General features: G+C 45.8%; 1 protein-coding gene across 3 annotated transcripts in view; it reads right to left on the bottom strand.

Annotated features, from left to right (window-relative positions):
* The window catches only part of PARN (poly(A)-specific ribonuclease), a 189,568-nt gene that overhangs the window by 131,677 nt on the left and 36,730 nt on the right, over positions 1–21,161 (bottom strand). For all 3 annotated transcript variants that reach the window (XM_047780458.1, XM_047780459.1, XM_047780457.1), the window contains 7 exons: positions 20,158–20,214; positions 16,419–16,496; positions 12,293–12,336; positions 10,669–10,711; positions 9,330–9,405; positions 7,017–7,127; positions 6,647–6,716 (listed from right to left, as the gene is read on the bottom strand). In XM_047780458.1, coding sequence (XP_047636414.1) covers positions 6,647–6,716; positions 7,017–7,127; positions 9,330–9,405; positions 10,669–10,711; positions 12,293–12,336; positions 16,419–16,496; positions 20,158–20,214 — 479 coding nt within the window. The remainder of the gene's footprint in view (positions 1–6,646; positions 6,717–7,016; positions 7,128–9,329; positions 9,406–10,668; positions 10,712–12,292; positions 12,337–16,418; positions 16,497–20,157; positions 20,215–21,161) is intronic.

Raw genomic sequence — 21,161 nt, 5'->3', positions numbered from 1 at the left:
CTGTGGTGTAGGTCGAAAGATCCTGTGTTGCTGTGGCTGTGGCGTAGGCTGGTGGCTGCAGCTCCAATTAGATCCCTAGCCTGGGATCCGAGGGTGCGGCCCTAGAAAAGACAAAAATAAATTTTTTTAATAAAAAAATAATATACAAAAAGGAGGAGTTCCTAATATGGTGCAACAGGATCGACAGTGTCTCTGCAGGGGCAGGGATGCGAGTGCCAGCCTGGCACAGTGGGTTAAGGATCCCACGTTGCTACAGCTGTGGCATAGGTTGCAACTCCAGTTTGGATTCGATCCCTGGCCCGGGAACACCATATGCTATGAGGAGGCCAGTAAAATAAATAAATAAGCAAATATAAAAAGAAGCAGCTTCCAATGGCTCACTTCATAAATGCTCTTTCTTTACTTTCCTCTCCCAAAGCCTGAGGAAGAACCATACACCTCAAAGGGGAAAAACAACAAGTAAAAAAAGGCAGCACATTCAAATCTCCTCCCTGAACACCATCTGGTTATAAGCACACTGCCCCCTCTCCTTCCCTCTTCTGATCAAGGCTCATCATTAAATACAAAGCCCTACTTACAGGGGCTGCACGGCACCAAAGGTATGATGACACGGTATCTTCTAGCAAAACAAAAAGCTCTTCATTTCCTCCCAGCATCTGGTCAGAGAAGCATGTCCCCACAGCATAAATGTCCCCACGGCAGTGACAAGGTGCCTGAGGCCCATGACATTCCAGGCCCTGTGCATTTGAGCTGAATTCTCCCATTCCCCTCCCCCCCCCCACGCCCCCCGTGGCAACCCCATCAAACGAGGACCCATGTTCTCAGTTACGGATGAGGAAGCTGAGGCCTGGAGAGGGTGATGCCCACGGTGGCCCAGGTAGAAGGAGTGCCCTGAGATTCAAATCCAGGTACCTGAGCCAGAGACCAGGACAGCTCTCTACGCACAACACCATACCCTCAAGTGAAGCAATTCTACTGGAGAAATGAATCAAGTGACTTTAAAATGTGAAATGCAAAAGGGATTAAAGACCTAAACATAAGGCCTGATACTATAAAACTCCTAGAGGAAAACACAGGCGGAACGCTCTTTGACATAAATCACAGCAACATCTTGTTTGATCTACGTCCTAAAATAACGACAATAAAAACACAAATAAACCAATGGGACCATTAATTAAACTCAAAAGCTTTTGCACAGCAAAGGAAACCGTAAACAAAACAAAAGGACAACCCACAGAAAGGGAGAAAATCTTTGCAAATAATGCCACAGATAAGGGCCTCATCTCCAAAATATACAAACAATTCATACAACTCAACAACAAAAAAACAACCCAATCGAAAAATGGGCAGAAGAACTAAATAGACATTTCTCCAAAGAACACATACAGACAGCCAGTAGGCACATGAAAAGATGCTCAATATCACTAATTATCAGAGAAACGCAAATCAAAACAACAATGAGGTGCCACCTCACCCCAGTCAGAAGGGCCATCATTAACAAGTCTACAAATGACAAATGCTAACGAGGGTGTGGAGAAAAGGGAACCCTCCTGCACTGTTGGTGGGAATGTAAATTGGTACAACCACTATGGAAAACAGTACAGAGGTTTCTCAGAAAACTACAGACAGAACTACCAGCAATCCTACTCCTAGGCATACATCTGGACAAAACTGTAATTCAAATAGACAGGAGCACTATTCACAAGAGCCAAGACATGGAAACAAGCTCAAAGTCCATCTACAGATGAATGGATTAAGATGCGGTCCATATACACAATGGAACACTACTCAGTCACAAAAAAAGACTGAAACAATGCCATTTGCAGCAATGTGGATGCAGCTAGAGATTCTCTTACTAAGCAAGTCAGAAAAAGACAAATACCATATGATATCACTTACATGCGGAACCTCAAATACGACACAAAGGAACCAACCTACAAAACAGAAACAGACTCAAAGAGGGGAGAACAGACTTGTGACTGCCAAGGGGGAGAGGGAAGGAGATGGGATGAACAGGGAGTGTGGGGATGGTAGATACGAAACCCTCACTGAGAATGCATGAGCAATGAGGTCCTACCGTACAGCAGAGGGAACCATGTCCTGTCTCTTGAGATAGACCATGATGGGAGATACCATAAGAAAGAGAGTGTGAGTGTGTGTGTGTATGTATGTGTGTGTGTGTGTTTGACTGGGTCACTTTGTTGTACTGCAGAAACCGGCACGACACTTTAACTACACTTTAATAAAAAATTTTTTTCAAAATTAAAAAAAAAGATGTGAAATGCAAATGGAAACCAATTAGGTGGAGTCTTAAGACTCTCATGCCTGGGCCTTACCAATAGCACAAACTGTGCCGGAGCTCTTGCTTTTGTTGGGATCTCATGAGGATCTCACTGTAACAATGGACTTAACCGATACCCAAGCTGAACAGGATGTCCATAAGGACACATTTGATCCATCACCCTGAACGCTAAAATCCAAAGGTGAGCGCTGGGAACCAGAACCGATGAGCCACATCCTCTGGTTATCGCAGCACCTCTGCTCCTCTGTACGAGGAAGGACAGGGAGGACAGAGAAGGCTAGGGGAGGGCCTCTCTCTTGAGATACAATCGGGTCTGCACTTTCTGACACATGGGCCACCTGCACCACACGGCTCAGCAGGACGGGCCGCTGCTGGTAAACGGGGCAAACGAGCGTGGTCCAGTGAAAGACAGGAGCCTTGGGGCTGATCTCGAGTTTTCCTATCGTCCTGCAGGTTGACATCTCGCTGGTGTTAAATAGGAAGCACATGAAACCTGGGAGAGGAGCCTGTGGTCAGCACACGACGGCTCTCCACGGAGGAAACAGAAGACAACGTGAGCGTCCTTTATCTCAGGCGCCGTCACCTCTGCGCGGACGCTGTCATATATACCTACACCTCCTTCCGTACACTGCTGAGTTCACCTGGGTAACAAGACGTGATCGAAAGCTCCACATCAAAGCAGTCCTGCTTCCAGTATGTACCAGCCTGACACACTTCATCATGGCCTGATTTTTCATACGCAAGCACTAAAAACACGAGTACAAGAAAAGCGGACACTTCATACGTGTTCCCCTTTCTACGTCTGCAGGGTAACAAATGTTCTTCTTTATTAGGAAACTCAAAACATAAAAAAACACATCCCGCTACCACATCGCCTGTTTTGAATCTCTCAGCGTGTTATGTTCTCTTATCTTTCAAGGAAGGGAAATAAGATATGCTGGCCACCTACCAAGTTCTGGGAGCTTTCATCAAAGTCCTGCTGCGGCTCATGCGGCCTTTCTAACGTTCGTGGAAGGTGAACAGTTCCATCCCATTTTACAGAGGAAAAAACAAACAAACAAATTGTCTCCTGGTGTGTCTCCTCCATAGCTCAGAAAGAACATGGGGTGGTGTCACCCCAGAAAGACCCCGATTTCTTCAGAAAGCCCGTTCAGATTCGGAACACCTGTGCCAGCACGCGGCCGCTCTCCTGTGCAGCGAAGCACAGGCAGGGCTTCCTTCTCACTCCCACGGCTTGGAGATTAGCCAAAATAAGATACATGCTTATTTCCTTCCTCCTTCTAAGAACTGAGGTAAATAGAAAATGACCTTCCCCCAAAAACCCGTCACAAAAGGTTATCTAGGAGAGAGTGCAAGGTGTCTTCAGAAACAGATGACTGTTAATAAGACAGAAGGCAAAAAGTCTGATTTTGTGCTTTCTGTGGTGTCATAAAAAGGAAACACAGAGTATTTTTAGCTCCTTCCAGCCTAAAAGGATTTGACCAAAGGATCTTCTCTACGTCTGGTTTTCCATGCACTGATGCAACTGACCAAGGTCATAAAAAAAGGGAAACAATTTCCTGAGCAGAAAGTTCACGACAGACAGGAAAAGCACAGTGCACGCAGCCTGTCATTGGCAGTGGTCTCATCTGGATTTCCATCGCTCAGCAATCTTAAGACTTTCATTCTGATTCCAAAAAGGACAGGAGAAGTACAGGAGGTGCCCAGGCCGTGAAAGAGACAACCGACATCATGCAAAGTCCTGCTGGAACATTCTCCTGGACAAAGAGGGTTCAGGAAGCACCCTGTACTGCATTCAGTCTTTGCATTCTGCTCAAATGCCAGCTGTCTCTGGAGCGTCTCAAGAGTTGACTCAATAAAGCTTCCCCCAAAGGCACACTTAATGTGGCTAGATGCTAACTTAGGGTTATGCAGAAAGAGGTGTGGAGGGGTGAAGTTTATCTCCCCTCAAGGTTGACTTCTTTTTAGCCACATCCCTGGCATGTGGCCAGAGATCAAACCCTTGCCACAGCAGTGACACCACCAGATTCTTAACCCACTGACCCACCAGGGAACCCCTCAAAGTTTACTTTTTTTTTTTTTTGTCTTTTCAGGGCCGCACCTGAGACATATGGAAGTTCCCAGACTAGGGGTTGAGTTGGAGCTACAGCTGCCAGCCAGAGCCACAGCCACAGAGAACTGAGCCTGTGACCTACACCACAGATCATGGCAACACTGAATCCTTAAACCACTGGGCGGGGACCAGGGGTCAAACCCGCTGAGCCACGATGGGAACTTCTACTTTTTTTTTAAGGTTTACTTTTTAAACAAAAATCTGGTAAGAGCAGAACAAAATGTTATCTGCATATATAAGTAGTCTAATGTCCACTCAAATTTATATTAGGACAATGCATATACAATTAAGAAAAGCTTACAAATTTTTCTAAAACCAATCATTTGAGATAATGTTGATGGCAATTGTTGGATGTTTTTCTATGAGGTCAATATTAACACAGAAAGAGACATCAAAATAAGCAACTGCTTTTCCACTTTCTAAATGGATTAAGAATGGACGGCTGTGGGAGTTCCCATCATGGCTCAGAGGTAATGAACCCACTAGTGTCCACGAGGGCTCGGGTTTGATCCCTGGCCTCGCTCAGTGGGTTAAGGATTCGGCATTGCCATGAGCTGCGTATAGGCTGGCTGCTGCAGCTCTAATTCGACCTGGGAACTTCCGTGTGCCACAAGTTTGGCCCTAAAAAGACCAAAAAAAGAAAAAGAAAAAGAAAGAATGGGTGGCTGTACTTGACGAAGCTATTCCAATATAGAATAAAAATAGTCCTTATTTTGCATTTCAAATCCGATGGAATTTCTTTTTCCCTTCAAAGATGAACACAATATTCTTCCTTCACAGATGGGGAAAAACAGAGCAAAAACCAAATCGGGCAAGAATTTTCAGTGCAATATCACAGGAGGATTCCTGTATCCTCAACTATTTCTGGAATGCATCTAGGTTTCAGGAAAAAAAAAAAAAATCTGAACGGACACAAGTCCCAACTTAACAGGAAGTACACACACAACCTGCCCTTCCTCAGATTTACAAACACCAACGCTGCCCCGAAAATTAGAGTTGCGAGCCAAGAAAAGCCTGTTTTGAACTGGATAGTAGCAAGAACTCAATTGTTAGTGGAATTAATTTTGCCCACAGAAAAACGCAACTTACTTGTCGATATGTGCAACACTGGTACCCAACCCTCTGTGAAAGATGTTTTGAAAAAGTGCAACACATGTACCTCTGAACGTCCACAGAAAACCGGAAGTAAACAAAACCCGAAGCAGCTGTGGTAGGATACCATGCACTCATCAGACTACCCAGATTCCCAACCTGCAGGGATCCCGATGTTCTGAAGGAACATGTCTCTGCAGCATGTCACCTATGCACAGGTGCCGTGACATCAGTATTTCTACAGCCGCGGTGTTCTCACTGCGAAAGCGCAGCCGGAAACGTCAAGGGCGGAGTATGACCGGAGGAAACGAGGCGACTGGCCCGACACTGCAATGGGTCTTTCTCGCAGGGGCGGTGATCGAGGCGGGCGGCCCCTGGTTCGTCTGGCTCGCCCAGAATCTCCTAGAACCAACCGCGTGAAGAGAGCTGGGGGAGAGATGAAGGCTTAGTCCTCTGGCACGGAGCCTGCCTGTGGCTGGCTTGAGGGTCACATCCATAACGTGAGTCTCGACGGTGCCAAGAAAGCAACAAGCCGTACTTTGAAGTAACAATCTTGAGAGTCTTTGAAAAGGCTCTGAGCTCAGACATTTCCCTAAATCACACTGACTCTGGCCAACAATGAGGGGCTATGAGCCAGCTTTTCCTTCATTGGAACCATTCGGAGGCGGGCTCAGAACGCGATGGCAATAAAACCGTCACAGACGGGCTTAAAAGCCACTTGGGGGACTGAGATCTTCTTAGAAAGAACACTATTTAGGCAGATAACAACACAAGCACAAACAATAATCTCGAAGGGAACGCTCGAGAGGGGTGGGCCAGGTCTGACTGCCACACAGACACACAGACCTAGGCTCCCTCGTGGGTCATTTACATTCCAAAACCACCAGGTCTTCGTCTTGGAAGAGATGCATTACCTTCAGTATCGTTTTCTTTCTTTTTTTGTCTTGAAGCAAAAATATTTAATACATTATTTTCGAAAAGGTCAATTTCTATTTTTCAAAAGACATCTGAGTTGCCAGAGAGGAGAAGTAGTCCATCTAAAAATGCCCTCGACCCTCCTGTTACCCCTAATTGACATCCCAGACACCGGGGGCTCCTGCACGGAGAGAACACTGGGGGCCTGGGACCCTGTTACTTACTTGTTAAAAAAAGGTTCAATGAGTTTGGATCTGGCAGACACATGAATTTTTGGAGGACTAAGAAAAGAACCTAATGAAGAAAAGAAGCAGAACATTATACACGGTCAGGCAGACAAAGCCTGAAAAATATATTTAAATCAACAGCGTGGTTCAGCACGGGTAAAAGGTACTCGTATGGGCTGAGTACCACAGCACAGGTAAGGGGTGATGGTTCATTCCTGCGTGCGCTCCAGGCCCTCTGCCCCAACCTTCCCTGCACTCTGACGGCAAAACCCTCCCACTTCTCATGAGTGGATCCCAGGGAAAGAGGAGACAGGTGAGATCCCCTCTGGAACACAGTGAGTTTGACAGAAGCAGGAATAGGGAGTACCTAGGTAGTTGGCCATGGAGATGAAGCACAGTCCTGTGATGTAAGCATCATAGCCTGCCTCGTGGAGCTGTTCAGAAGCCGTGTCATAACTTGGAAAACCTTCTGCACTTTCTAAAGAGGAAAAAGAGAGAGAAAAAAAAAAAAGTTTTCCCAAGGTCATCACAAATCATGAAGACCAGTGAGTGCACTGCCCTGCCACATCCCAAAGGCATTAGTCTGTGCTGTAGAAATACCCTAAAGAAGCAGAAAAAGAGCTACCTGTTTCTTTTTTCTTTTTTTTTCTGTCTTTTAAGGGCCACACCCACAGCATACAGAAGTTCCCAGGCTAGGGACTGAATCAGAGCTGCAGCTGCCAGCCTACACCACAGCCGCAGCAAGAGGGATCCAAGCTGAGTCCGTGATCTACACCACAGCTCACAGCAATGCCGGATCCTTAATCCACTGAGCGAGGCCAGGGATCGAACCTGCATCCTCATGGATAATAGTTGTGTCGGTTAACTGAGCTACGACAGGAACTCCAGGCTACCTATGTCTTAATTCTCTCCCCGCAAGACACTGAGATAACAGCGTCACCAAAAACGAGGGCTTTGGTCCCGACCAGAGAAATGCCTCCGTTACATTATCAAATGCCACTGTCCCCCTCGCTGCACTAATGGTGCTGCCGACAAGCACGCACCACTTGCTCTATGACGATGACTCCTCTTCTGACTCTGGAGTAATGACTAAATAGCATGGCTTCTGGCGTCCCACTGCCTGGGTTGGAATCTTGGCCCCACCCCTTATTTTCCCGGGGAGCCTGGCCTCTGGGCCTCCGTTCTGGTAGAGTGGAGATGGACAATCACGGCTCCCTCATGAGGCCTTTGTGAGGCTTCCATGAGCTCATGGAAGGAAAGCTCTGACACGGTGCTTGGTACCCAGTAAACTCCCCGTAGGTAACCTTCCCCCAAAGCAAAGGTCTGCAATCGATATCGGCTCCACTCAGTACTGGCCTCTGCTATGTCTCCAAGCTCACAGATCTAAAGATGAAAGCACAACTCCGTCCGAAAATAGATCAAAACTCACTGTCATGCTGCCCTTGGAACATGGGGCCACTTCAGAGGAGAGCCCATTTTAAAACAGGCTTCTTCGGTCACACGCATAGACACAGATGCCGAAAGAATGAGGTCTAAGAGAAACCTGCTTTAGAGTAAACCCTCTGCCGGAATAGTACATGGAAATGACAGGATAAAACTGTAACTCATAAATAATTATTTCCGAGAACCACTGTGGAGGTGAATATCAAAAAGGTTACAACAGGATGAAAAGCATGAGTGGAAACTAATACTGAAAAGGCTGTCACTGTTTTTACATCAATACAATGCTCTTTGAGCAAGAATTCTTTAACCTCCATAAGTATCAAGTATTAGATTTTAAGCTTTATAAAAGTATTTTAACATGAAGGCCAATTAAGTCCTATCCTCTCCCACCAGCTGGACCACATATTTCCCAGATCCACTAGTGCCATTGTGTCGTTATAGAAAAGGTCCAGGTGTCCCCACTAACCCACTACCAGCCCCCACCCCCTCTTCTCATTCGTTTTTTGGACTATTCCAGAAAGGGAAGCAAAGAACTGTAACCTTGGCTACTTGAGTACCTTCTGCAGTCAATTTCTGAAGCTTTAGTCCTATGATCAATGTCTTGGGAAGTTTGCAGGCTACAGCTGGTGGAACGCGAGTCACCGTATCAGCAGCATAACTACGCTAGGAGGAAGCAAGGCAGGCACAGCTGGAAGGGTCACCAACTGCCTGGGTAGGGGCCGTGGCCAGACTTGGCAAAACACCTCTGCCCCCAAGGAACATTCCTCCTTATTCTGGTTTTCCTCTCACCATCAGTTCTGCACCTAAGCCAGCTCCTTCCTCATCAGCAAACCCTGTTCTTGGGCTTTCCAGAGACAAAAAGTTTATTTTCATCCTACCCCTGGCAATTAATCACCAACTCTTTGTCTCCACTTAAACAATGCACCACAAAAAAGAAAGACACTGAGTTTGGGGAGTATTCCAAGCATTAGGAAATAAAAGCCCTGAGGCTTTAATTGCTAAACTTCTCCACGAACAGGCTACCCAATCCTACTCACAGAAAACAGATGCAGGATTAGAAGACTGCCTTTACTCTGAAAACAGTAACTCAACACAGGGCACGGGCAAGTTGTTTGAGGGAAAAAAAAATCTATAAATATACACAGTTTCTAGAACAGTTTCAACATTTCTTCTACAACAGACACCTGTAATTAGCACCAAGAGTTTGGGGCTCTTCAGGATCATTTTATCTCCTTACCAACTTTAGGAGGGTTGAAAGGTGTCTCTTTTAACCGCTTTTCCAATTCCGCGAGGGACGTGTTGTTAATGATATCCTACAAACCAATAACAGAGAATGATGAGCCGGCATCGTCTCAGGGGAGCACGTATTAAAGAGATTCAATGAGTGTCAGGACAAAAAAACCAAAGCATCCAGCACTGCCCCCTTGTGTTCCCTAGAGAAACACAGGAGCGGTTATTCAAAGTGAAAAGAGAAACAGCACATTTAATTTCAAGCATGTTGGAGGGTAGATCCGTACGAAAGGTTTTTTAGGTTTTTTACCGACATGTTAAAGATCTACAGTCCTTTAGCCAGAGAGCTATACGGCTCTGGCATTCATTTCACTCGGTTATATCAAGTCACTTCAGAAGCAGCAACTGATTATACTTTGACCCGAATTCCCTTGATTAGCAAATATATCCAACATATATAAAATAAGGAAAAGAAATGAAGAAATGTATGCATGTGTAATCTACTCAAAAATATATTATACATTTTTTTTTTTTAAAGGGCCATACCTGAGGCATATGGAAGTTCCCAGGCCAGGGGTTGAATCAGAGCTATAGCCGCCAGCCTACACCACAGCCACAGCAATGTGGGATCCGAGCTGCATCTGTGACCTATAGCTCATGGCAATGCCGAATCCTTAACCCAATGAGTGAGGCCAGGGATTAAACCCGCATCCTCATGGATAGTAGTCGGGATTGCACCCACTGAGCCACGGCAGGAACTCCCAAAAATACATTATATATTTTAATATTAAAAATTGACATTCGGAAAGAATAAAGGAGAAAAAACAAACAAACATAATTCCACCACCCAAAGACAACTGCTTTGTTTTTTGTTTGTTTTCTTTTCTAGGGCCGCACCCTCGCGGCATATGGAGGTTCCCAGGCTAGGGGTCGAATCGGAACCGTGGCCACCAGCCTTTGCTAGAGCCACAGCAACGTGGGATCCGAGCCACGTCTGCGACCTACACCACAGTTCACGCAACACAGGATCCTTAACCCACTAAGCAAGGCCAGGGATGGAACCTGCAACCTCACGGTCCCTAGTCAGATTCGTTAACCACTGAGCCACGATAGGAACTCTGACAATTGCTATTCATATTTTGATATATTTATTTCTAATCTTTTCTCAGGTTCTTTTTTCCATTTTTGTTCTTTTTTTGTTTGTTTTTTTTTTTGGATGTACCTGAAAATGACATTTAAGTAGACCAGAATTCCACAGCTCTTTGTGGCAATTCAGAAAATTTCGAAATACAGCATAAGCAATGTTGATAAGGTGACAACGGCAACAGTTCAAAATTTAAAAATACCTTAAAAGGTTGTGTGCTGGCCATCAGTTTTGTATCCAAGAGTCTAAAAACAAAAGAATTTTTAAAAGGTAAACAGAATGGCGAGCAATTTCCAAATGTCCTTCACACAAATGAACAGGCTATTGTCTTCGAAGTGGACCAGGGAGTGAAGCACGTGAGCTGTCCTCACCAGCGCTGGCATCTGACCCCACCAGGAACTCCTTCCAGAGGCCGTGGGAAAGGCCACACCCAGGGCACAAGCTCTAGACGCGCCTGCGCCCTGACAGCGCAGGGGCTGCGCCCTGACAGCGCAGGGGCTGCGCCCTGACAGCGCGGGGGCTGCGTGACCTCAAGCCTTAGCACATCCTCACGTGCTGCCACACAAGGAATACACTGCGGCGGGCCTAACACTCCCAAGCTCTTAGCATCTCCTACCGCAACCCAGATTCGTACAGCACCATTTCTTGGAGAGTCAGAATCTGCATTGGGCAGTTCTATCCTATCGAGTTATTTCTGACTATTCTGATTCAGAGACTGGGATACTAAAAAAGAGAGAGATTAATAGGAAAACGATTTCTTCCCACTCAAATGTGAGCACTGCAGATAACAGGATGGAAAGAGCCCGGCTGAAAGAGCACCTGCCCACCATCCGTCTTCAGATGGGTTCTCGCACACGGACCCTTGCCCCGTGGGTCCCACGTGGCTGCCGTGTGACCTGTCGGAACAGCGATACTAACTGTGGAAAACACTAACAGGTGAAGGCGCTGACTTGCAGTTGAGGAAAACACATTCTCTAGCCAGACACTTCTTGACCAACTAGAGAATACTTTCCAGTGGACATACTCAACTATATGCAACTTTATATCCAACTGCTGCCAATGTGTAACTGAACACCCTGGACCAGACACTTCGCTGTGACAGGTTCACCTGACACACAAGAAAGTCAACAGGCAACTCGAGAAGACCTCACCGGGATGTGGGATGAGGAAAAAAGCAGCTGCCTGTCCATTTTCACCCTCAGTTCAAACCCTGATTTTTACATTTTTTTTGGGGGGGGGGGTGTCTTTTTAGGGCCACACTGCACACAGCATATGGAAGTTCCCAGGCCAGGGGTCAAATAAGAGCTGTAGCCACCTGGCCTACACCACAGCCACAGCAATGCCAGATTCAAGCTGCATCTGTGACCTACACCACACCTTGTGGCAACGCCAGATCCTTAACCCACTGAGCAAGGCCAGGGATTGAACCTGCGTCCTCATGGATATCAGTCAGATTCATTTCCACTGAGCCACTACAGGAATTCCTGATTTTTAGTTTTTAATGACAAAGCCAATCATTAGCTGTAAAAGCAAACCTTCTCCAAGGTGGAGTATGAAGCCATTTCCCAGCTGACATGAACTAGATCATTGTGGTGATCTAATGGTTTTAATAAATTACTGTGTACCTATTTGTATAGATACCCTGATGATTGCTTTTTATTTTATTTTATTTTTTGGCCACTTCTGTCATGCAGAAGTTCCCGGGCCAGGGATTGAACCCCAGTCACAGCCATGATAATGCCAGAACCTTAACCCACGGAGCCACCAGGGAACTCCCCCTGCCAATGACTGTTTTAAAGGAAAACAAATCCTCAAAGAACGCTTACCTGGGGAAAACACATGTTGTCATCTCCTTAAACTCATTTAAGTCCTGAAACACAAGAGAATAACCTGTTATGCTTTTACTAATACACTCCCAGCATTTAAAACATAAACAGCACAAGTCCCACAGCTCTCTTCTCAAACAGTGACACCTCACACAGGCCCTGTAAGCTAAACTGCCAGGCCCATTTCTCTCCAATAATGACTTTCTAAAAACTGAGGCAGTTTCCTCAGTGATTGGGAATGACATGACCTGAGGTTAAACTTCTGCATAACCAAAATAGACAAATGTGAATATTTTAGGCTGAAGTGGGGGGGGGATTGGCTTCTATTATATATAGAAAACTGTCTCTATTACACGAAGCATCCTGATTGTAGGGCTAGTGGCGTTATTTAAACATAAAATGGTTCGCACGGGAAATGGACATACTGTAAATGAGGTTCGACTTTTAATGGGGACACCTTTGAAATATGGATTAAAATAGCCACAAACAACACCGACGTTCCCCCACACACGCTTCTTGCTTTCACCACTCAGAAAACTGCTACATGGCACCCACAGCAAGTGCCTAAATTAGAGAATTCATTTGCCCAGCTGATGGGATCAGGAAGTCTCGAGCTGAGAGGAGCTGGCTCTCATTTTAAATTACCTCATCTACATACGTAATTGCCACACGACGCTGTGCAGTCACACGCCTGACCCTTCCCAACTGCACTTCTCTTCGGCGTCATTCATGCTTCGCTGGAAGCTGCCATTTCCCGTTAGCTCTTCAAGCCGAAAAATACAGGCTGCGCTGAGCTAGCTTGAAATATTTACCAGCTTTTCAACGGCTGTCGTTAAATGAGTGACCAATACACAAACAAGCGGTTTCACTGCTAAGGCCAACAAGAAGGCCATCAAGACTGTAATCTCTCAAGACTATTACGAAGTCTCCGAAGCAAGAAAAAATTAGAATTATGGCAACTTCCAGGGCGTGTAGCAGAGTTCTTAACCAGCACCTTCTAAAAGCTCATGATGAAGCACCAAGAGCACTTTTAACAAGGGACTCTTCCCTAAAAGCCTGCTTTGAAATACGGAGTCTTGGAGGTGCCATCGTGCGGGCTCGGCAGCAACGAATCTGACTACCATCCATGAGGACGCAGGTTCGATCCCTGACCTCATTCAGTAGGTTAAGGATCTGGCATTGCCCTGAGCTGTGGTGTAGGTCACAGACGCAGCTCGGACCTGGCGTTGCTGTGGCTGTGGGGTAGGCTGGTGGCTACAGCTACGATTCGACCCATGGTCTGAGAACGTCAGAAGTGCGGCCCTAAAAAGACCAAAAAAAAAAAAGAAAGAAAGAAAAAGAAATATGGAATCTTTATATATTTTAAGTGCAATGTTTGATACTAGTGTAGGTAAGAGCTCAATCATTTTAAATAAGTTTTCTCCTTTATTCTCGTTACTTCTTCCAAAGTAAATGGAAAAAAACCACCTTCTCCCTCTGACAATGACAGAACGAACTCAGGTCGCTTTAGTCATAAAAGAGGGATGAAATTACTTATTCTAGAGTTCCCATCGTGGCTCAGCAGAAAGGAGCCCTACTAGTATCCATGAGAATGGGATTTCAATCCCTGGCCTCGCTTGGAAGGTTAAGGATCCAGCTTGCCGTGAGCTGTGGTGTAGGTCACAGATGAGGCTTGGATCGGGTGTTGCTGTGGCTCTGGTGTAGGCTAGAAGCCAGAGCTCTGACTCAACCCCTAGCCTGGGAACTTCCATATGCTTCACCTGCTGCTACCTAGAGGAAAAAAAAAAAAAAAATCACTATCCTAACCCACCTTCCACTTTGCAACAAATCATACGCTCTTTCCAGTAGAATGTGATTCAAAGCCAGTTACAGTCAAGATAACACGCATTAAGTGCCAGGCATTTAAATACAATAAACAGGATACACTCCTTGGCCAAGGAGCTAGTCACCTAGAAGGAAAAGCGGAGAAAGCTGTAAAGACAAAATTCATGCCAGAGACGAGATACACAGTTCTGTGGGAGTTGAGAGAAAGATCTCTTGGACCAAAGGCAGCAGGTAGAGAAACATCCCAGAAGAGGTGGGAACTGCGCCTTGGGAAGGTAGGTAAAGCGGAATACAGCTTGAAAAGCTAGAGGAAGTTCAAGTTGAAGGAAATTACATACCAAAACCATAGACAAGTAGAAATGCAAACCTATGCAGGGGGGTAAAATGAGCCAGTCTGGCTGAGAATAAGGACAGTAACGAGTGACTTGACTACATGAGAAGGCTGGGCCAGGTCACAGAAAGCTCGATATGCCAGGCTAAAAAGAACCCACTGTATAGAAAAAACAAAGAATGCGGAATTAATTTAGAATTTTGAGCACAGTCAGTGATGTGAACAGAACCATACATCAGGAGATTATAAAACTGGCACAGTTGGAAGGTAGATGCTCATTTGTTTAGTTAATATTTAATGCCGCCTACTTGCCAAGCTCTGTTGGTGTTTTTCAAAACACCTATAAACACACTATTAAATACACCTTCCTCTTTCCTTACATAAAACTTCACTGCTTTAAAGGTCAAAGAGTCCCGAGAGAGGCTGCTACTATTTGGTCAACAGCTGATCTGAAATTCACATCAGCTCTTTAGATTTGCACAATGCAAATTCACACCTAACACGTTTGTTTCGAGACTCACAACTAGGAAGCCTTTGCGTCCCAGAGGGTGACACAGCTTTCATGAAAAAATGGGGACAACCTTAGGTTGCAGAAATGGGACAAGGAAAGCAACAGACCCACTGTAGTCAGAACTGGGCTGTGTCAGACTTTTCCAAAGAAAAGGAATCAAGATGCTGATGGAACAATGTCCCGTAAGAAACATGAAGAAACTGACGCTTTGCAGATATACACATGACACTGAACTCTAAATGAGGTGACAGCCAATCCAGGAGTCATAAAAGAATAATGTGACCATAGATTAAAGTGGGGGAGGGGGTTGGAAAACCACTGCCTTGGAGGCCAAATCCGGCCCACCACCTGTTTGTGAAATGAAGTTTTACTGGAACAAAGCCACACCCAGGTGTTCACACACTGCATTCTACGGCAGGCTTTGGGCTACACAGCAGTGTGGTGTTACACGTACTGACAGAGACTGTCCAGCCTGAAAAGCCCCAAATATTTTACTGGGCAGCTGAAGCTCTGCTTTGACCCATAGCCTGGGAACTTCCACATGCTGTGGGGGTGGCCCTAAAAAGATGAAGGAGGGAGGGGAGGAAGGGGAGGGAGGAACTGTAGAGAGAAAATCAAAGCCAGGGGAGGACTGGTGATGAGAGACCAATGAGACGCGGCCACGGCAGTCAGGGAGCAGAGGGAACAGCAGAGCAGATCTTTCCTGAGGAGCCAAAGAAGTCCGTGCTGTGGTGCACTGAAACCGCTTGGCTCCAAGAGTACGAAAACAGCAAGGTCGACAGAGAATCTAAGGAGCAGCCTCGCAAGAAGCAGGCAAGAATTCTGTACGACCTGATTCAGTCCACACGGCCTCCAGCACCAGCCCCTTCAATGGCCCGGCTATGGCTCACGTCAGTAGTACCAAACCAGGGGACCACACCTGCAGCTCAGAACCCCCGCCCACACTAACTCAGCACATCACTGGTGACAAGACGAAACAAAGGTTGAACTTCGCTCCACTGATTGCAGATGACTGAAGATCCCTCAAAATGGCTTGGGGGACCTCTCTGCACAAACATACAACCAGGAGCTCCCACTGTGGTGCAGTGGAAACAAATCTGACTAGTATCCTTGAGGACATGGGTTCAATCTCTGGCCTCGCTCCGTGGGTCAGGGCTCCGGCATTGCCATGAGCTGTGGTGTAGGTTGCAGAGGCGGCTCGGATCTGGCGTTGCTGTGGCTGTGGTGTAGGCCGGCAGCTGCAGCTCCGATTCGACCCCTGGCCTGGGAACTTCCATAGGCCATAGGTGAGGCCCTCAAGGCAAAAAACGAACAAACAAAACACACAAAAAGCCCTAAACAACCACACCCGGGAGGTGGTCCCTCGGGGACCACACTGCAGACAGGGCAAAGGCATCCCAGCAGAAAACACTTTCTCAGGAATGACGCCCCTCGAATCGTGGGGCGGACAAGTCACTTACCGCAGGCAGAGGGCAGTAGAACTGATGAACCGTGTGCATCACGTCCAAGAGCATGTTGTGTCCAATGACAAGTTTCCCCTAAAAAAGCCAAGGTTAGGAAGGGTCCTCTTGGTACAAAATTATACCGGGGCTTGCGAGCGAAACGCATGGTTCGGTGCCACGAGGACTTTGCACGACACATACTTTCTGACATTAAAAATACATATATACAAAGATACACAAATGCAGAAGAAATCTGGAGCTGGCCGCGTGCCTCTCCTGGTATTAAAATACAGAATGTAGAGCCAAAGGGCCAAATGATTTTGATGGCAATGATCTTTTCCTTCTGATTGTTACTCATCTCGCCGCCTTCAAGAATCAGAAGTGGTAAAATTTTTATTGAAGAGTTTAAAAAAGTAGCTGAAAATGTTAAGCACCTTGAACTGTCAAATAATTTGTGGACAAACTCCACACGTCTATTTTAGGAATGGATTCTTTAAAGAAACTCATTCGTTTTTAAAAGATATATTGAGGGAGTTCCCACTGTGGGTCAGTGGTGGGAACGAACCCGACCAGTATTCATGAGGACATGGGTTCGAACCCTAGCCCCACTCAGTGGGTTAAGGATCTGGTGTACCCGTGAGCTGTGGTGCAGGTCACAGACGTGGCTCAGATCCCGTGTGGCTGTGGCTGTGGCAGAGGCCAACAGCTGCATCTCCCATCTGACCCCCTAGCCTGGGAACATCCATATGCTGCAGGTACAGCCCTTAAAAAAAAAAAAAAAAAAGATAAAAGATAAAAGAAGATAAAAGAAAGAAAAGAAAGAAAAGAAAAAAAATCAAAAAAAGATAAAAGATATATTCATAACAACATAACAATGTTAAACAGTAAAATAACTAATTTCTAAATATATTAAATAGAAGTTTTCATTTCTTTCATGACTTTGTCAAAATTCATGAGGTTTATTCTTAAATATGAAATTCACTGCTTTTCAACCAATGAAGTACAAGAGCAATAAATGAGCCAATTCTGATAAAAATCAAACTACCAAAATGGAACATTAACTTAGATTAACCATTTGTAACATAAAGCATCTGGTCTTTTCACTACGTCCCAGGGGACCTACAGAGCAAGGCTCCTTGACTCAGAGGACTAAACACACCTCTTTGAAATAAATAATTCTACACGAAATCTGCCAAATCTCACAGACAAGTCGTCCTTGGGGCTCACGGTGCGGGTACACTATGAACAGCTATACAGCATGAAAACACCCAGCAGTGACTAAACCACAGCAATACGCAAGGTGGGACACAAACCCTCAAAGACAAACCCAACTGTACTATCAATGAATCCCTCACCCACAGGGAAGGAGGTTGGGATGCACAGAACTATGAAAACAGCAGATAATAAGAACTTGCATTTTCCAGTATTGGAGGCAAAAGAAGTTACAAATAAGAAAAGAAAGTAGGGATGTCCTCTTGCGGCACAAGATCCAGCACTGTCACTGCAGGGGCTTGGGTCGCTGCCATGGCGCAGGCTCTGTCCCTGGCCCAGAAAATTCCATGTGCCATGAGTGTGGCCAGGAAACAACAACAACGACAAAAAACTAGAGAAGCCACTGGAAGTTCCCATTGCAGCTCAGCAGGTTCAGAACCTGGCTAGTATCCATGAAGATGTGGGTTTGATCCTTGGCCTCACTCAGTGGGTTAAGGATCCAGCACAGCCAAAAGCTGCGATGCAAGTCCCAGATGTGGTTCAGATCCTGTGTTGCTGTGGCTGTGGCGCAGCTCTGACTGGACCCCTATCCTGAGAACTTCCACATGCTGCAGGTGCGGCCCTAAAAAGAAAAAAAAAAAGTCTGGATCACTAATACCTAGGGCTTCTTTCGCAGTATGCTTTGCAACATGAACTACCAAGAGGCAGCAGAATACTACGAGTTACTCTGCAGAAGAAAGACAACAGAGAGGAAAAATAAAGAGAGGCACAGCAGGCTAAGGGGTCTGCATGTGTACCAGGCAAATACTCCCAATCTTGGAGAAGCTGAGTAAACCATCACAGTGGTTACAAGAGAACTCAAAGCCCACCGCTGCCCCGCATCCCTGTATTCCAGAGACAACCCCAGTGCAACCAGCCGCTGATCTGAAGCCTGGTGGCTACGTATGGGTGATACAAGCCAACGCTTGTATCAGAAGCTCCCCTCTGCTTTTCTGGACACCTGTAATCCAAGTGACTTCTCCAGAGACCCGCACAAAGCTCTCTAAGGTCAGTTCATCATCTCTCTCCCTCCCCATCCTCCCAAGGACAGCAGCCCCCTCCCCTCAGGTGCTCCTGTTGACAAACCTGCCCCTGGGGACAAAACAGCCAGCCCTTCCCCCCCGGGGTACAGCCTTAAAACCTCCCTGAAGCTCAGCATCTAAGGGACAAGATGATTCCCCCTCCAGGGAGCCAATGCCTTCTGCCAAGGCCACCGACTCAAGGAAAAGAGTCTCAGACTCCAGGCAATTCAGCATCCAAGCGAGTGGCCTGACTAGCACGTGTCATGCACAAACCACCACTGGCCAGTTTAGCTATGCCAGACGTGGAGGCCTCTTTTCAGAAAAGACTCACCAAACAAGGGACAATGTCCACCGTACCTCACCCAGAGCTGTCTAGCGCATTTACACAGATGGTCGACACTTTGTTAAAATGTATCAAATGTGACTAAGGCTATGAGATACAAGATTCAATTATGCAGAAGAACGCAACACGATTATTTTTATCCTCTAGATTCTTCTAATTAAGGAATAAAATGCTTCAAACACTGGATTGTTTACCCTTATGTTCTATAGTTTGCAATTCTACTTCGTACTGGGTTTGGTTTTTTTTTCAGCTGCACCCAAGACATGCGGAAATTCCAGGGCCAGGGAATGAACCTGTGCCACAACCATGACTGGAAGGAGCTGCAGCAGTGGAAACACTGGATCCCTAACCTGCTAGGTTGCCAGGGAACGCCTTCTTATTGGTTTCGAAAATAAAAAAAAAATGACAGTTTTCATGGGGCTACATAATGCCCTCAAGAGGGTCATCCTCCTGTTTACGAGAAATGCTTTCTGGAAAAAAAACGCTGGAAATCAACTATCATAAAATTTTTTTAAAAAAGTCATAAGCTTGGCGTTCCCGTCGTGGCGCAGTGGTTAATGAATCCGACTAGGAACCATGAGGTTGCAGGTTCGATCCCTGGCCTTGCTCAGTGGCTTAAGGATCCGGCGTGGCCGTGAGCTGTGGTAAAGGTTGCAGATGCGGATCCTGCGTTGCTGTGGCTCTGGCGTAGGCTGATGGCTACGGCTCCGATGAGACCCCTAGCCTGGGAACCTCCATATGCCACGGGAGCGGGCCTAGAAAAGGTTAAAAAAAAAAAAAAAAGTCATAAGCTCTCAAACAATATGGAAAAATGTGAACAAGGACAGGTTAAGTGAAACAGCAAGATGAAAAATTACTTATATGTGATGACCATGACTATAAAATATGTTGACTGTTCACACGGAGTAAGTAAAAACTGTAAGAGTGATGTTTTCAAAAAGTGGGTTGGATATAATTCGGCAGTTATGATGTCACAATAGGCACATTACAACAACGGTCTATCTTGATGAAGTTCTAACTTCTCCTTCCAGACCAGGTAAACATTCTAAACATGACCAGATGACTAATTTGCAGTGATAACTAGGCATTTCCCCTTAACTGTTATGTTTAGAAAATTAATTAAAAAGTCTGGTCCACTTACCGAATTAGCAATGGCATGAATGACTCTAGAAAATCCCACAGCATCTTTCAGCTCTTCCTAATTTAAAAACAAAACAGAACAAAAAAACTATTGACATAAACATATTCCTTATTTGAATGGGTTAAAATCTAAGCCAAAAAAAAAAAAAACACTGCAATTTTATATTGAGTTAGATACCTTTAGTTTCATGTGCTTTGAGTCTATTACCTCAAACAACTACACTTGAAATGACCCACGAACATACCTTTCCTCTGCTTTAGTAGCAAATTATTCATCAGTTTCTAAAATAACAGGGCTTGAGTTCCCATTGTGGCTCAGTGGTAATGAATCCAACTAGCATCCATGAGGATGTGGGTTCAATCCCTGGCCTTGCTCAGTGGGTTAAGGATCTGTTGTCGCCGTAGCTGTGGTGTAGGCCAGCAGCTGCAGCTCCAATTCAATCCCTAGCCCGGGAACATCCACATGCTGCATGTGGAGCCCTAAAAAGAAAAAAATAAAAATGAAAAATAAAATAACAGTGTTAAAGTGTACCCATCACTTCCCACCATCTGTTGAAGTCTCCAAGTCTATCAAGCTGCCTTAAAAACACAAACTTTTAAAAGATGCCACCTGCTGGCCAAATTCAACACTGCATCCAATTCTGACACAACCCACCCAGCGGTTGACGGTCAAATCAAGCATTCTCTGACTTTTTTTTTTTTCCTGGTCAAATGTATGTTCATAAAAACTTTATAGCACGGCACTGAGACCCATTCCTTCAGTTTATTCTCTCCTGTTTTCCTGCCAAGGGTGCTTAAAGCAGTTCCACTCGCGCTCCTACCTTGAAACCCCTTCCTTGACTCTAAGCTCCATGCAACCACTCGCCCCGTCTCCTCACAGCTAAATTAGAGCCGTCTCTCCATTCGCAAACTTCAGTTTACCTCCCGGGGACCTGCAAGCCCTCTGCTCTCCCACCGCATCCTCACTGAAGCTGCCCCCCTCCTGCTACTCTAGAGCCTAACACG

Source organism: Phacochoerus africanus, chromosome 5 (genome assembly GCF_016906955.1).
Source record: "Phacochoerus africanus isolate WHEZ1 chromosome 5, ROS_Pafr_v1, whole genome shotgun sequence".
Lineage (NCBI taxonomy): Eukaryota > Metazoa > Chordata > Mammalia > Artiodactyla > Suidae > Phacochoerus > Phacochoerus africanus.
Note: the sequence above shows the minus strand (reverse complement) of the source record. Positions and strands in the feature narration are given on the sequence as shown.